Below are 17,574 nucleotides of genomic sequence, written 5' to 3'. Positions count from 1 at the left end.
GGTTACAGATCTTCTCTCTCTGAACTTGAATTTATTAATTAACTTTCAGACTTATAAAAATTTCTTTAATTGCACAATGATTATCGTTCTAGCAAAGCAGTAACAAAACAAAACTGATGGAGATAGAACGGTCTTTCAGGCAGATCGTTAAAACACAGGGCAGAGCAGTCTAAAAGAAAATACTAAGCAGAGAATCTTTCGTGGTTTCTCAAAGAGCCCTTTTCTCAGCTGGTAGACTGACTGGCTGGAACACCAGTTTCATTTGATATTATCCTGATGTTACCTTGTTGAACTCATTCAGACGTCATTCCTGTTTTTAATTAAAAGTTTTTGAATGCCACGTAACAAAGGTACAGAACAGATTATCTTGAGCAGAGCTATTTTGAATATCAAGCTATGCAGCAGTTACACCAGTTTGTGAGAATTCAAAGATCTGCCACAACCAGAAATTAACATTCAAAGAAAATGCAGTGTAATAAAATAGCAGCTTTAATCATGCATAAAACAGAGTTTCTTCCCTCACTCACATAAAGGAAACCCAGCATAAAATGCTGTGAATGTTAAGAAAGTCAAATGGTATGGTGAGAAGGTTACGTATAAAATCTTGTTCAAAACCTCTGATTTAAAAGCTGTCTTTTAGAAGGCTGGGCTGTTCTCTGAGTTGTACCACACAAGCAACCCTGCAAAATCCTACCAGAATTTTTTGCTTGAATAATTTCGTTTGGATGAACAAGTGGAATATCATTATCTTGGTTCCAACATCATCTCCTTAGGAAGGTATAGGTGAATAGATTTTGTGCTGAGTCTCATAAATTCTCTGACAATTTTGCAAGGTTGTGTGTAAATTCTGAACCTCAGAAGGAAGAAGACGGTAAAGCAATATATGCCGTGACTAGATTCCTTATGCCGTGGTATACTTTAAGAATTAAGTATGAATATTAGGAAAACACTCAGTTTTAGAAATGAGTGTTAGATTTTTATGTGTATTTAATTAAAAACACTATGAAAATTTAGAGGAATTAGATATATCAGCAAATTATGAGAATAAGATGGACTCGACCTCACTAACTGTTCAGAATTTGCTGTCCCTGAGAGTGTTAGCAATCCTAGTCTAATTTAGTGCTGTTCACAGTTGAACTTCATGCTATTGATCATGGAATTCAACTGATTGAATATTGTCCTTGAGTATCCATGAAAACAAGGAAAATTGCTTCTTATGTGGTGACTGTTATTGGCAATGTGCAGAGACAAAATCACTGGATCGAGTTATTTTATGTACTTTGTGAATGGGACTATGATTGCTGCTACTGTTCTGAACAGAAGAAAGGTAAGTGGATAAGTTGCAGAATCAAGTGTTCTCCCCCTGGTCTAGCTCATAAATCTTCTGTGCAGGTAATTATTCTTACAGGGGCGAAAACTGCAGTTAGCTCCCTGTTTGAGACAAGAAACTCCTCTTGAAAATTTTATGCAAGATGACTTTGCGCTAGTTGGAAACTGTAGGATTATCCCTTTTTAGACTTACAGGGTCAAATTGTGAAAAAATGTGGTAATATGCAAGGATATTGTAAAAATTAACACTTAATTGAAGGTCTGTTGGAGTAAGGCTGTCCAAAGGAATTAATAGCCAATAGGGAGTCCATTTTCATATGTTCATCATTCTATTACAATGCAAGGTTCAAGGTCTGCCTTTCAAGATGTAAGAAAGGAATGTTAGGAATTAGTAAAGCAGGTGTTTTTGTAACTTAAATAATTTTAGATCATTTTTACCTTGTCTAGAAATATACAGAGTTAACTCCAATTATCAAAATAATACAAATTTTAACTACTCCATCTCTCCCCTTTAGAGAGAAAGATGTTGTGGGAGACCTTGTCAAAGGCTTACAGAAGTCAAGATGGATGACATCAGTAGGCTTTCCTCTGTCCGCTGATATAGTCACTCCGTCATAGAAGGCCACTAGATTAGTTAGGCAAGATTTGCCCTTGGTGAAGCCGTGGTTAGCTGAGTTTCTTTGTTTGGCAAGCCAGCAGTTCAGCCTATAGAAGAGTGACTTCAGAGAAACAAAAGTCCTGACAGTCTTGTAGTCCAGACGATAGAGAGAGCAAATTCTCAGAGTAAGCAGGATTCCTCTTGCTGCTGTAGTCCTTGTGTAATCAGCAACCAGGAGATGCTGACTTACACAGATAAGTTTAACAGGCAGGCACAAGGTTTCTGGTTTTGTCCTTTGGCTGTGTACGTGTAAGCTCACACATGCTTTTTACAATACACTTTAAACTAAATGATTCAATGCTACATTCAATGGCTTCCTCAAAATAATATACTTCATTGCATACAATGCACACACACATGAATAATAGATTACAGCATGATTTATATCTATAATTGCTTTCATATAGTCCCCAAATGTAACATTTAATCTAGAGAATCCATATATTATCTATTCATATAATAATCCTGGCTTCATTTAAGTCAAAAGCAATTTTGCTGTTGATACTGGAGAGAGAGGTGGTGTTTTGATCATAGATTGGATAGAGGAGTCTCAAGCACTGGTTATACGCTTGCTTAGTCTATGACTATTCAATATAATTTTTCTCTGCTAATTTTTCTCCGCTGTGGTACATTTCCAGTGGGCACCAGCTTTATCTCATAAGCAGTATTAAAGCTCATGGAATGAGTTACTGTCTCTTACTTCAGACCCCTTATTGTAAGGAAGCCAGAATAAATGGACAAGCAGATGATATCCTCCTGGTTTTCCACTGTTCTGAAAACTTGGACAGAGAGCTCCATTTTGAACAGTTACTGATGATCCAAACTCAATCATTTCTTACAGAATATATAATAAAACACCAGTGCTTAAGTTAGACAAATAAGTAAACTCGTGCAGTAGCCTTTCCTTCAAATTTTCTGAGAACTGTATAGTTGTTTCTCTAAGGTAATTTTTCTGAATGAAATAGCATTGTGAGTAGCCAAGCAATAATTTTAAATGTGACTCTGGGAAGCACCTATATTGCAGCTTGCTCTATCAAGCAATAAGGGTCATATCTTTCTCCAGGGAAGTGTGAGACAGGTCTCTCATTCTTTCCCCTCTGCTCTCTCACCTCTCACTAATACTTCTGTGAAAATACCAGCGTCCTGATCAAGGCTCAAAGCCTGTATTTTGGGGTGTATTTTGAGCCTTCACCTTTTCAAATGTGTCTTCAGGTCACATCCAATCCTTGTGATTCATATTTTGAAATCTCTCGAAGACCTGGCCTTAAATCTCCATCCACCCAACTAAATCTCTTGTTCATGCCTTATTTTGCAGCTTGAGTAGTTCTTACCTTTGCCAGGTCAGAGCTACCCAGCTGCACTCGTGTTGTACTCATGGTGATTCCAGACACAGTGACTATTCCACTCTTGCGTGTTCCCCTCTCTACCCTTCCCCGATCTTGCTGTTTCTCAGTACCCCAAGCAGCAAACAGGAGATTTTTTCACATTGGCATGTAAAGCCATTTATATTTTAGCTTTGAGTGGTCTTTTGACCCTACAGATTGGCATTTTGGCTCTACTGCTTATCAAATGTTCATTCCTGTTTGTCACATCCAGCCCAGCTAATAGTAGACTGTCGTTGTTGGCACTGAAGATCTTGAACACCTTCTTCTTCCAGTTTAACCTCAAAAGTCATCCCCTTGTTTTCTCTGTTAGACAGCATCATATGTGTCTGTGGCATTCTAACTTGTGTGTATGTGTTGTGCATATGCAGCTACACATAAACACACCACTTAGCTGATCCTCACTCTTACCCCTAGACACCTCAACAACACTCATAATGCGAAAAAAATATATAGTATTGAGTCCACACAGGTTATGTATGCATATGTGCACACAGGCATGTATTTACACAAAGGAGGAAGCATTTAGTATTTCTCAGCAGACAGAGTTCAAGCTGTAGGGGAGAGAGATGATTATGATGATGAAGTCTTATGATGATGATTAAGTTTTATGATTAAAGCACTGCCAGATCTCTCGTTGTCTGCCTAGCTCTCACATGGGTGGAAGAGAGCATGTTCCTAACTCAGAAGGTTGTTCTGAGGGTAAGACGTTAGTAAGCGGTTCAGATAATGCTGAGATGTAGGTTACAAAAACAAGTAATAAAGTGTGATTTAAAACATCAGCGTGATCCTTCCCTCAAAAGATAATAACGGTTCCTGCACACAGAACCCAAATAGAAACAGTCTGGGTAACGTGGTTAAAATCAGAAAGGATTAGATACCAGTTATCCCTGTTGCTGACTACACTGGCTTTCTGAAAGGCCCATGGAGCAGATTTTTGGGGGAGCAATAGTCTTTCTCTGGTGTGGCTTCTCCTCGGTTTTCGTTCTGCTTGTTTTGGTGGTCTGTTGAGAAGCCTCCTAGTTTCAGAGTAAAGGAATTTTCTGTGTAATGACACGGGCATGATGATACCAACTGCTTGTAATTACTCCATGTGCAGCTGCTGTGAGGGGGAAGAGGTCAAGTGGCATTTGCTGCATGCTGGGTGGAGAGTGAGGGAAGAACGGTTGGAGAGAGAGAAGAAGGGTTGGAGAGAAAGCAAGCAACTACATGTACCCATCCGTGCCTGTGAGCACGGCCTTAGAAAGTAAGAACTAGAGAACTGAAGAGCTGTTTCCTATTTTACAAGTAAACACCTCATAGGATTTTACCCCTGGCTGAAAACTATTTCTATTTTTTGATATTTTTGCCAGGCTGAAAAATCTCATGTTCCTGATCCTTTGTACACCAGGCTGTGATGCATAAAGGTGCAGAGTGAATGGCTGCGTGCTTTCATATATATTCTGTTTTCTTCTCTGCTGTAACCTGTGGCCTCAGCCCACTCAGCTGTGTTACAGAGTGGTTTCAGCTCTGTGTAGAGCAGCGATATTTTATTTTTTTTCAGGGCCTATAAACAGAAATAAAACTACTGCTGACTTTAGGTTTGGCTTTATGGATGGCCTTTTTTGGAGAATAAAAATTCCCAGTAGAATGCAGATCTCAGGCTAGATGCTGTAAGGTGAATTAATATACAAAGGTGGACAGAAATTGGGTGAAGGAGAGAAGGACTAGAGTTCACGGTGTTGGGTGCAGCTTGGAAAACAGTTTAATTTACTGTTTGTGAGTTAACATAATCTCACTAATCAGTGTTAAATATTCAATATTTAATATCTGAAAAAATAACATTAAAGGAAGTAATGATGATTTAGTTGATAGATTGTCTCTGCTTTGTCTTCTGCTTTGTATTACAGTAACTTGTTTGGAAATCCAGAAGCATATACACTTCCATATACATGAAATTTTATATAGAGATATATACATACACACAACTGTATACACACCTATATGGTCATATACTTGGTGCTGCAAATGTACAGCATATAGATTGAAATCTGTAGTGTGTCAATATGATATTTCTAGATGTATAAACACATGAAACGTATCTATATTCTGGCTACTGTATTAAAACGTACACATATTTGGGAATTATCACCAATGATGATTTTTTTGTCTCTAGCACTTACATGTTTAAGCAACTTCTTTTTTGATTCATTTAGCAGCAGCAACAGAAGAACCTGAGGTGATTCCAGATCCGGCTAAACAAACAGATCGAGTGGTGAAAATAGCAGGAATAAGTGCTGGAATTCTAGTATTCATCCTACTTCTCCTTGTTGTCATATTGATCGTCAAAAAAAGGTAAGGAAATTATCTATGCTGATCCCTCTTTCCTCCATATAAAACAATAACTAAATGGATTTTTTTTACAGGTCTTTAAAAAAAAAAAAAGAGTTAGAGGACCAGTAGCTCACATCAGTTTTTAGATCAGATCTATGTGTTTTCCTCTTGTTTTTGCTGTGATTCTTACGATGGATTTAGAGAAGACTTCTTTATAGTTATATTTTTTCAGACTTATTTATTTCCAAGTAGATTTAAGTAGCAGTGGGATGATTGAACAGAATACTAAAATGGGCATAAAAGAAATTCATGGAGCCTTTTTTTTTTATATAAGCAAAGAAAAATAGAGTAACTTACTGCATTTTTCATGTTGTAATCACCTAATGAATTTGATTTTCTATATGCAGCCTTAATGAGTTATTTGTATCTGTATGTTATCCAACTTGCAAAATAATGTAATTTTATACCTCTATTTATTTGTAAACCTGGAGTTTTTCCTTAAAAGTCATACCACGTCACTGTAAAATTATCTAGTGAGTCTTTAGTGCATGAAATTGTTTAAAAGTGTATTAATTTGAATGAATTTTAATTTTTTTCAGTGCTTTCTTAGGCAGTAAGCAATATCGCCATCTTCTGGCATCGTACAATGCTAACTCCGCATCCAAATGCTCCTACCTATAGTAAATCGTGCTACTCTATTGCTTGGTCAGTTTTAAGTCTTGACTTCCCAGTAGTTGCAACTCTTTCCAGCTGGTGTAAAAGTTCATAACATGGCTCTATAAATCCGTAGTTACAGCATCGAACCCAGTTCCTCTCTTTCTGTGTTGTCCCCCATCCGTGGGTCCCCTTCGCAGGGCACAAGCTGATTTCCCTTGGGTAGAATGAGACCTTTTGTGTTCCAGTGCTGTGTGCATTGCATTCCCTCACCTTTTGCAGAAGTCTTAAAGAAAAGTAAATTTGTAAATGTTGCCAATGTTCATCTGAAATGCAGCTTGCTATTATTTTTAAAGATTAAGAAAAAAAGTGATATTGTACCTGAGATCATTCTGTATGTTATAATTACTGGTTTGCATTAGATTTTTTTAATTTATTGCCTCTTTACAATTATCCCTGGAGATATATAACTTGGAGAAGAAACGTCTGCATTAGAAACATTAGGTATGCTTATAGTGTTCTGTGTTAGTTAGCTACATATGTGATTTTTCCCAAAAGTGCTTTTACTTTTCTCTGTTGTTTACCTCTGTGGTCAAGAATTAACACATATGCAAAAGGTCCAACTCATCATATGCAAAAAAGACATACAGTCAGCCAATTTTCTTTATTTACACAACTTCTGAAAAACAAACAAAAATTTGTTTTTCAGCTTTCAGGAAGAAATCTCTATTTTATAGCTTTATTGCAAAGTATGTGCTGAGGAGTCTCATCTCCTCAGTGCATGTTGCAGTGGTCCCCTTATGTTTAACAGAAGACTCTGTGTGTGCACGTGTGTGTGTGTGTGAGAGAGAGAGAGACTGTCTGCCACTGCAGAATGTCGGTCACTTCCAAATGGGATTAACTAGTTTCGCAGGTAACAAAAATAAAATTCAATGTGTTTGTTTTTTCCTGTCCTTTTTACCTCTTGTATTCAGAGTCCTTTTAGACTTTCAGTGTTGAATTGTTTGATGAAAGTTAATTATCTCCATGAAATTATATTTTAAAATTTCCCTTTTTTCCCCCTTCCTTCCTCTGAACCTGCAAAGGCAGTGCCCTCTTAGGAATGACACTTGATCATCATGCTAACACACATAACATTTCTAAACTCTGTAGTATTTTGTATTCAAAATATGTGAGAAATTAACCTGCTTAATGAATCTTTAATGTTTGGCAATTTTTCATCATGATAGTTTAATTGGTTGTCTATCGTGTATGTTATAGGTGTGCCGTGCCAACGCCCCCCAAGGAAAAGTGGGCAGGTTTTTTTTTTTCTTTAATACCAGCTTTAGTTAAGGTCTCTTACAAAAAGCATCTAAAACTTTTGTAAACCTGAGTTAATTCAGTCCATCTAGTGAATCAGGGCAATTAATACAATGAAGCCAAGGACAGCTATAAAAACCCTGACACGTTCACACGCACATAAACACACTTCACTTAGTTGTGGTGGGACTGAAAACCGATCCGTTTGCATCATCTTCTGTAGTGTACATATTCGGTGATCCATTATGTAGTATCCCTTTTGGTACCTGAATTGACTGCAGCTTATTATACAGAAAAGTTGATAAAACAATGGTTTCTGCATTTTCATTGGTTAATTAAGTCATATACACAGCCATCGCTATCTCAATCTGATTAAATGCAGCATTACATTTTATTGAAAAATGGAGTACTAAGCAGTTTTGTTCATGAGCTTGAGATGTTTTAGGCTTCGCCTGACCATTTTGTACAAATTGAAGTTTTCCCGAATGAAGCTCTTAACAGCTCTTACGGAGTTTTGCCGGAGTAATCAAACCAACTAAGAAAAGGGATACTGCATCTTTAACAAGCAATGCCATTTTTATTTTCCAAGTCATTGTTGGACTGTTTCCAAATGTCCTTCATTTCCTTCCATTTGTTTACCTTCCATATCTTTAATGCTTAGCATGACTACATCAGCATTTCCAATTGTAACATTTTAAAATAGAAAACATATGTTTGCATTCAGGAAATGTGTGGTATATATGTCAGTACACACGCATCTGTTGTAAACATGCATTCTTTAAAAGGTGTGTACTCATATAGCTACATATAGTACGCATACAAACATATACGTATACATCTGTGTACCAATAAAGATATTAAAATGAATGAGATGAAATTTGTTTTCTGATTAAATGTATTTATTAATGCAATCTCTAGTTTTTGTAACTGAAAAGTAAAAAGCATATTTACTGCACGAGATTTGTACACAGCTGTTCATTTGTCATGACATCTAGGTGGTAATCATTATGCTGAACTGCATGTTGAAAATACACAATCCATTTAATTTTCAAATTTTTGGGCAATAAATGAAATCTCAGCATGTAATTTTCTCAAGCGATCTTTCTAAAAAACAAATCATTTTTATATGCTAGTGTATTTTTTTTAATTGCATGGCAAAGTAAGGCTAATTTGTGCATGAGCAAGTTGAAATGCTAACCAAAGAAACATGAATTTCTCAATTTTTTTTTTAAACGCACATTTCTCTGCTTTATTGAATGTGACAGAGTCACGCTTTTCATTCACCATTGCTTCTCTTTTTCCACTGTCTGTGATTTGCTTGCCAGGAGGAGCTACTATTCTTACTCCTACTATCTGTAAGTAGAATATGGGTGACTTACTATTTTACATGTTTTAAAGAGGCAGTATCCCTTTTTAAAAAAGAAAAACAGTCTATAATTTTCCTAAAGTTTTATTGATAGTTACCTTTCTTTATTCTCAGGCTTGAAAAATTGCTCGTATCATTGTTCCTGTTACTCTTACCCTGTGGGTTTTTTTAAAAGGGATATTGTATTTCTAACTGTATATTGAGACTTTTGCTTTTTGCTGCAGTTTTTTTTTCCATGACTATCATTTTAGTTTATTGTAATCATAATTTAATTTGCATTATGATTCACAGCGACACATCTCACACTAAGGAAAAAACCTCTTTTCCTAGCAAGAGAATTGTGCTTGTAAATCACAAATTGTTCTTTCTTAGCGTATCAGTTACCAGGAGAGATCCTGTGCACCACTTTTCCTACGCAGATCATAGGCAGATGCCAGACCTTTATAAACTGGTCTCTGCCCTGCCAATGAATGACAGAGCAACACGTGTGATACCAACCTTTCTTTTTTTTTTTTTTTTTAACAGAAATATTTTTGCGAAGTGGTCCGCATCTATTGCTTGTGAGGCACTTTGCATACACAGTCTGAAGTGTGGATCTTACTTTATGACATTGGCTGCATAAAGTTTTGCTTCATTGAAGCAAAATAGACTTTTTCTGTATGTGTTGACCAAATGAGTTATTGTGAGGGCTGGCAGCACTTTTGGCTGTGATTGAGCAAACTAGTTACATTCTTAATTTTAAATAAATGCATAAAGCCCTTGACTTCAGAGGGGATCTAAGAACACTCTCAAGTGCTTTGATGAACCAGTGTTGTCTGATAATACTCTTCCACGTTTATAAGCAGATTAGTCTACTTCTTTAAACAAACTTAAAAATAAATTAAAAAAAAAAAGCTAAGCTGGTTTAGCTAACTGCTGTTCTCCAGTTTATTGTGACAAATTATAATTTCCTTGTTAAATAACAATTGCTTCAGCTCAAGATAATTAACCGCACAGTTTCATCCTATGATGGAGCACTTTTCCCCTCCAGCTCCCACTGAAACCCCCACCTGCGCAGGTTCACCCAACTGGATCCTTTAGGAGATAATGAGAATCATTTACACTTTCTGTCAGCCTCAAGTACTTTAACGTAACGGTTTGGTTAACTATCGTGAAGCCTAGATTGGATGTGCCTTCAGCTGAGTGAAGGAAGGGAGAAAAGGAAAGGAAAAAGAAGTCAAACCCGGAGGGAGCCAGGAGCTGTTGAACAATACAGCTGTCCTCCCATTTCCCAGCAGCTTTGGGTTGCAGCGCTACAACACAATAGGCCTTTTTAGGAGTTGAAGCAGAACATAAGAATTAGAAAGCAGCTACTGTAATAAGCTAATAACTTGAAAGCCTTAATAGCTGTTGATTTATTTAGCATAGCTAGCAAGTTTTGTTACAAAGTGATGCTTCAAAGGAAGGCTTAATATAGCCGAGAGTTGAGATGTCATAGTCTTTTTGTTCCGTTTCTGAGGTGGCATTAGAAAAAGGAGATCTTCAGTGTGTGGAGACTATCTGAAAGGCTTTGAAACTCAAAAAACCAGTCTGAACTAGAAATGCCAGTTCTGTGTAAGCTTTGATAGTATCGGGAACCAGTTATAAAGCTCAAGCAGTTTTACTTCTGGAAGTTCTGATGGTCATCATTTGTTCAACCGGAGTATCATTTTAACCAGCTTTTCTTAAGTAAATAGGAATGTGTGGAGTAAACATATAAAATAAAGCATTTTAAGGGAGACATCCAACTGTCACTGGTTTTTCAATTGTCACTGAACAACTGATACACAGAGGACACTTGTGTACATCACAAGGGTTTGATGAAAAAATGATAGGTTTCGAGACCACCTTTGGGATTTTTGTAGCAAGAGGGTTATTGAGTAGCAATTTTCCAACTAGTCTATTTGTAAATGGGGAAAAGAAAGGGGGGGTGATAGTAGGGAGAGCAGAACAAAATAAGGAGAGAAGTCTGATTAGTGAAAGTATCTTTAGTATTCCCAGGAGTGCTTTGTCCATCTGTATCCTACTTTGTGGCCCCTTATTGTGAACCAAGACTTATTAGCTTAATAAACAGTCCTCTAACATTTTCTTAAATATGCAAAACCATGAAGTTCTTCTGCCCTAGAGGTGTAGGTCCTTTCTGGTGGATGTTCCAGGACTTGACATGGACGGATAATTTACACTTTTTGTCTACTATTAGAGTGTGGCACAGAATATTAAAAGTTATTGGAGAACAGAGGCAGAGCAAGCAGTCCTTTTAGTCAGAGAAATGTAAGATAAGCACTGTGTGAACAGTTAACAGGGTATTTGATGATATTTTATGCAGAAAAAGCTGGGAAGCTAAGTTGTGTTTTAAACATACATTTTCAAGAACACAGGATTTTTTGTGATGATTGCATCCCTCCCATGTGGTGTCAGATTTATCCAAATGAGCAGGTTGGCTATCTGTTACATTGCAGTCACAGCTTCAGATGAAAACAGAGAGATTTCAGAACAGTTTAATGCGTCACAGGTTCCTGCGGAACCAAGGTGCACTTCTTGCTGCTCTGCATACTTCCTACTGCTGGAGATGCGTGCTTTAAGAGTAGTAGGCTCTAAATGATAATTAAAATACATTGTCGACTTCCATCTGACTTCTGGAGACAGTGAAAATCACTTCTAGTTCTTCATCAAAAGGAAAGAACTGAGAGATATTTCAGAAGTGTGCGCTTTCAGGGCTTTGGCTGTTAATTTGGGGCGTTTAGTTGTACAGATCAGGCTCCTGTTTAACTGTGCTACGTTCAGAGTGTAAGACTGTTAATGTCAAAATTTAAGATGTTCCCAAACTGCGTGAAAGGGTAGAGTAGTGAGGGGGGCTTGTTCGTTTTTCAAAGAACCAAAGTTCACTGTCAGGATCAAAGTATGGTATCATGTTGTGTCTTGTGTACAGAACGAGAAGAACGCCTTTTAACATAAAAGGTATATGAATGCATGTAAAATAATTATGTTTCTTTTGTTATTTCCTAGGTTTCTTGACTAACAAAATAATTTAGATTAGATTATTTCTTTCTAGCAAGGCAAGCAAGGGGAATGAATTATCCATATATAAAATCAAAACATTTAAATGGAGATGGTTGATAAAACTGCATGCACAGATGCTTCTTATTTATCATTTCAGTTAAAATGTAATTATATTCTCTAATTTGTTTATATTAGTGTAATTACTCTGCAGGAAAAAAAAAATATTACCAGGGTACAGAAGTTAGCACTTCCATTACAGCTTTTGTGTGTCTACAGAAAACACATGATCATGACTCTTTTGTAGCAGCGTACAGAGTTTTATCAATATCACCCTGAAAAAGCTGTACACAGGAAATTCAGCCAGGCTTTTCAGTCACTCAGGATTATAGATGTTGATTACTGTAGACATCAATATTCATCAAATATTAAGATGGTTTGGGTTTTTTTTTTTGGCTGGGCAGCAAACTTGCAAAGAAGCGCAAAGATGCCATGGGGACCACCCGCCAGGAGATGACACACATGGTGAACGCGATGGACAGGAGTTACGCTGACCAGAGCACCCTGCATGCAGAGGATCCCCTTTCCATCACATTTATGGACTCTCATAACTTCAGCCCCAGATGTAAGTACGACAGTGATAGATACTCTGGAGCGCAGGTGAATACAGAAACATGGAAAACAATCCTACTTTTTAAGGAGAATTGTTGTAAGCTACAGGTTTTCTAGGAACACTGGTAAACCCCAAGGTTGAGTAGACATGTTTGGATGTTATCCTTATTGGTATGTGGCCGATTATTTAAATGTTTACATGTGCTTTCAGTATGAATTGATACTTGTTCTATGGAAAATATTATACTTCTAGAATATCTCAACTAAAATCTGAAATTGAGTTTTCCCTCATGAGGGTATTTAATACCAACATGTTAAATATTACTGCGTAACACCATGTCTGTAGTGAATAACAATATGAGGTCCAAATTAATTTCTTTCTTTTGGCAGTAAGGACATTATAACAGAAGGAAACACTGACGATTTTCCTTGCTGTTTGTGAAGTTTAGGAATGAGCTTGTTAATATATCTGCAAATTAGCTCTGTATTTGTATTCCTTTTTTGTAGGCTTGCCAACTGTCTGGTTTTGAAAAGTTTGGCAGTTTGGGTTTCTGACTGTCAAGTGTCTGGGTTCTAGCTACCACTGTCCAGTACATCTGCCTCCCAGCATCCGCACTATGCTTTGCACAAAAGTAAAATACTCCACTGGCAGACTCTGAGTATCTGAAAACTAGTGTATAAGTAATCGAAGGGACACAGTTCTGCCACAGAGCTGGTGGGAACCTGACCTTGTCACAGCTACATGGACTTGTGGCTTGGCTTTAAACAGATCTGAGCAGCCTGAGCTGCTTCTGAATTGCCATATTTTGAGAAAGGCACTCCATCTTCGCTTGCCTCCCATACTGCTTACCACGCTTGAGCAAAATACGTCCCTTAAGGCTGTTAAGTTCTTTCCTGAGTGTTGTAAGGGAAATGGATTTTAGAGGAGGGTTTATTGCTTGGTTTATTGAAGCTTACCAAACTGCATAGTGCTAACATTTTAAGTGTCTCATAGCCAATTATAAACGGGAGTTTAGTAACAGCCCGCGAGGTTTTCTACTCAGATTTGGCTGGAACTCTTTGAAAATTCTCCAAAGTTTGGTGTCTTATTGGCACTGAAATTTGTGGAGGCAGGTTTGCAAAGACACTTCCATTTGGACTAAGTCATGGTGGATCCCAGGCAAAGTAGCCATGAGGAACCTACATGGCCTAGTGAGCCAGGGCTGCCAGGTGCTTGGGCAGCCTTCCAGATGGACTGACATTATGCCAAGAGCCCATGAGCCTCAGCCACACAGCTGTCGTGGTTAGTTGGCAAAGAAGTTTGGCATCACTCTTTTCCAGCATCCTAGGTATGTGATTTTTTGGGGTGTTGGAGGATTGAGTTTTCCTGACCATCGTCTATGCTGAGGCAAAGAACCTTCCGAGCTTCTGAGGTTTCCTGCTATGCAACAAGCTTTTAGGCAGAATACTTGAGAACTGGAGCTCATTTTTGGCACAGAGCTGTTGATATTTTAAGTTTTTGTTCCAGATTGAAACAAAACCAAATTCTAGATCCCACCATTTCTGTCCAAAACAGCACGTTTGTCTCTGCATGGTTCTAGTTGTGATAGTGGATTATAAAATTCTGTGAATTTTATTCAAATGTCTATGTCAGTGTATCTGTGATTTTTCTGTGCTCATTAAGAGTAATATCTTTGACATGGTACAGAAAAAAGCTATTAACTGTAAATATGTATATAATTTTTTTAATTGCCTGGAAGGCTTTAAAGGAATACCATTTTATTTTGAGATGAGATATTTGAGTATTACATGAGAGGATAGGTTTAAAAAGAAAGGAGTTGGTTCTATGAAAGTGATCCTTTCTTGTGAAGCAAAAGAACAATAGTGAAGGAGGAGCCCATTCAAGAACTAAATTGCATGTAATGTCTTCTTTATTTCATTTCAGTAAGAATCTCTTTGCCTTTATCATTACATTTCTGAAGTCCAAAATCACTACCTTTCATTTCTCTTTTATTCAGGATGCTTTCTGGAACTGTGTATTCTTTCTGTTGTTCTGTTGTAACAAAATTAATGAGGTTTGGTTATCACTTGGTTATACTCTGAAGTATATTGTTTTTATTCTTAAAAATACACAAATTGAGGGTAATGTGTTTCTTCACGAGCTTTGTTTTCCTACAGTGCCCAATGATCCACTTGTGCCGACAGCTGTGTTAGGTGAGGACCCTAGTCCTTCATTATCCATTCCTGCATGAGTTTTGTCTCCTTGCATGGTTGAACATTGAAACAGCTTGTTTTATGTAAAAGATAGCTATGCAGTTGTCAGAAAATAACCCTACACTCAGTTTATCAATTCAGAATTAAACTGACTCTGCTTTTACAATAAAAATTATTTTATGTTCTCATTAAGAAGTTAATCGTAGTCAGTGCTACCTGAAGAGTAAATGAGGAACTAGGTAAATGGAAAATACTAAAGCCTTTCTCCCCAAACCATTCAAACTGAGTTTCTGTGAACTGACATGTGAAACTAGAACCCTATTAAGTGATACATAAAACTAAAATTTAGATCCATGTTAGCATTATTTAGCAGCCAAAGCTCAATCTTCTAAGTAACAATAAAGAAAAGAAAAACAGAAAAGATAAAAACTTCTGTAATATACAAGAAGAAATAACAAATTTTTATATAGGTTCTGTACAAATATTCCTGTATGCCCTTATTAATTACATATTTCAATTGATTTTAACTAGTAAGTTTTTCAACTTTATACTTACTTAAAAAATAAAAACAGATGTTGGAAGCGGCCAAGCTGCATATTTCTGTGTCACATCTAACACTGAATACATGTTTTAGAGTTTTGTTTTTTTTTTTTTTTTAAATACAAAGATAAAAGTATAATTTGTACCCGAGTTTTTGGTGTGATAAACACAATGTGCAGTATTGAGTTTCAGTCAGTTGCTGAGGTTATGTTAGGACAAAAGATGAATATCAGGAGGTGGACGTGAATGTAAGCTGAAGTGGAAAATTAGGTTCCTAGAAGTAAAGCCTAAGGGGACCTGGAGGCAGTTTAATCCCTTCTCTGTTTTGAAATGGGACATTATACATGTAATATAGACTCTTTGTGGCCATCGATTGCCTATTGTGTTTTAAAAATTTGTAGTGAAGAGAATTCTGCTCTTGCAGTGACATGTTCCAGTGCCTTGCTCTTCCTAAATAAAAATAAGATTCAAATCCATGTTAGTATTATGTGAGAGCCAAAGCTCAGTTGTCTGAGTATTACCTAGTACTAACTGGGTGTTACTACTGAGTATTATTACTGCTCACTCCTAGTTTTTCCTAACTAGACTAATCTAGACTAAATCTTCCTTGGTGTGGATTGAGCCATTTCCTTTTGAGAGACTCATAGAAAATCTGGAGAACTGACACACTCTTGTCCCTTTGAAAGGCTCATGTGTCTTCAGTTCTCTCTTCTAGTTGACTTTCAGTGTTTCTGCTACTTGAACTGCATTTCGTCCTTTTTATTGCGCTCATGTTGCTGACTTGCATTGAGTTACCTGCTAAAATCCCAGTTATCATTACCCAGTCCATTATTCCATTTCATAGATATGTATTTGACTTCCCTTTCTTACACACAGTATGTTGCATTCACTGTTTAATCCACCTTGTTGATTTTTGCATTATCTTCCAAATAACGTAAATTTGAAATCAGATCCTGTACTTGTGAAGTGCGTGTGGTGCTTTACCACTCAGTGCCCTCTGCCCTTACTGTCTGCGTATCTTCTGTCCTGTTATGCAAGTTATGGGTAAAAATATTGATAGAAAGTATACTCAGGAGGATCCTTTGCAGATCTTTGTGTAAAGTGTCCTCTGAGACTGACAACAAATCGCTATTTGTGAGTAGTCTTTGGTCTTTGTCAAGCTGGGTATACTCACCATGTGGGAGATCTGTGTAGTCATATTCTGCCTGTTTCCTTTTGATAATGCTGCAAATGCCATTCTCTTGACTACAGTGGTGTCTGAGAAAGTTTGTAACCATCAGAGCAGTTAGATGCTGGAGCCTTCCACTTTGGGCCCAAGGAAGCCTAACCAGGAGATTTAAGTTTATGAGGCATGGTAAAATAGCCTGAAACAGCAAACGGTTAGACTCAGTAATTCTGAATGCTTACTGAAATTAGATCAAGGGACTTATAGAAAATGAGTTTTTTCCTGAAATCCCTCTAAGATCTTCTTGTCTCTTTTAGCTTTATTTCAGGCACTTACAAGCTACATAGATACTATCTGGTGACACTTATCAAGCCATTCCTAGTAGCTCATTTGCGCTATAAGCATGTTCCAAAGGTCAGTGTGTTGCCACTACATTGTGGCAGACACAGATATGGGCAACTGTGAGCAGCAAGAACAAGGAATTAATTGAAGAGCAGTTTAATAGTTCCTGTCTTTATTTGCATCTGCTGCTAATGGTGTTTTGGAAATGCTAGTCTCCTGGTATAAGCAAAACGATGCTAGTTGGAAGAGGTAATATTTTTTATTGTGTGGACTGAAATAGTGCGGAGAAGTAGACAAGGTTTGGGGCACACCATGTAGAAGGGCTTGGGTACCCGTAAGCTTGTTCCTTTGGAACTAGATCATTTGGACTATTCCATCTCCATATAGCCTTTGCTTTGCCCAGCATCACAAAACAGTTTTCCTCTGTTTTATTTTGAAATGAGCAAAATTTTATAGGCTCTAAATTATAGAATGTTATTTTATGTGAAGCTCTTATTACTTAGTAGCTGTACTAGGTTTCTTTTTCTTCATGTATAGGTTATTAATGCTACTTTCCATTCTGTGTACATTAGCACTAAGTTAGTATGACAATTTTGCTTTTCTCAAGTCCCTATCATTACATTGATGGCATAATAATGTGGCCCTTATATTTTTAAAATGCCTTTCATTGTTACCTATTGTGAAGCTTTAACAACTTTTAATGTCA

The 17,574-nt window shown here is 37.1% G+C and overlaps 1 protein-coding gene across 3 annotated transcripts in view; it reads left to right on the top strand.

Moving 5' to 3' along the window:
- Positions 1-17,574, top strand: part of PTPRK (protein tyrosine phosphatase receptor type K) — a 322,787-nt gene that overhangs the window by 281,155 nt on the left and 24,058 nt on the right. Inside the window, exons 13-15 of one of the 3 annotated variants that reach the window (XM_065632502.1) lie at positions 5,568-5,703; positions 12,481-12,641; positions 14,786-14,821. In XM_065632502.1, the coding sequence (XP_065488574.1) occupies positions 5,568-5,703; positions 12,481-12,641; positions 14,786-14,821 (333 nt within the window). Of the gene's footprint in view, positions 1-5,564; positions 5,704-12,480; positions 12,642-14,785; positions 14,822-17,574 lie in introns of all 3 variants that reach the window. The other 2 variants (XM_065632501.1, XM_065632504.1) reach the window with 2 other exon arrangements.

The sequence above is a fragment of the Caloenas nicobarica genome, chromosome 3 (assembly GCF_036013445.1).
Source record: "Caloenas nicobarica isolate bCalNic1 chromosome 3, bCalNic1.hap1, whole genome shotgun sequence".
Taxonomy (NCBI): domain Eukaryota; kingdom Metazoa; phylum Chordata; class Aves; order Columbiformes; family Columbidae; genus Caloenas; species Caloenas nicobarica.
The sequence above is the reverse complement of the archived record's forward strand: the minus strand, read 5'-3'. Positions and strand labels throughout refer to the sequence as shown.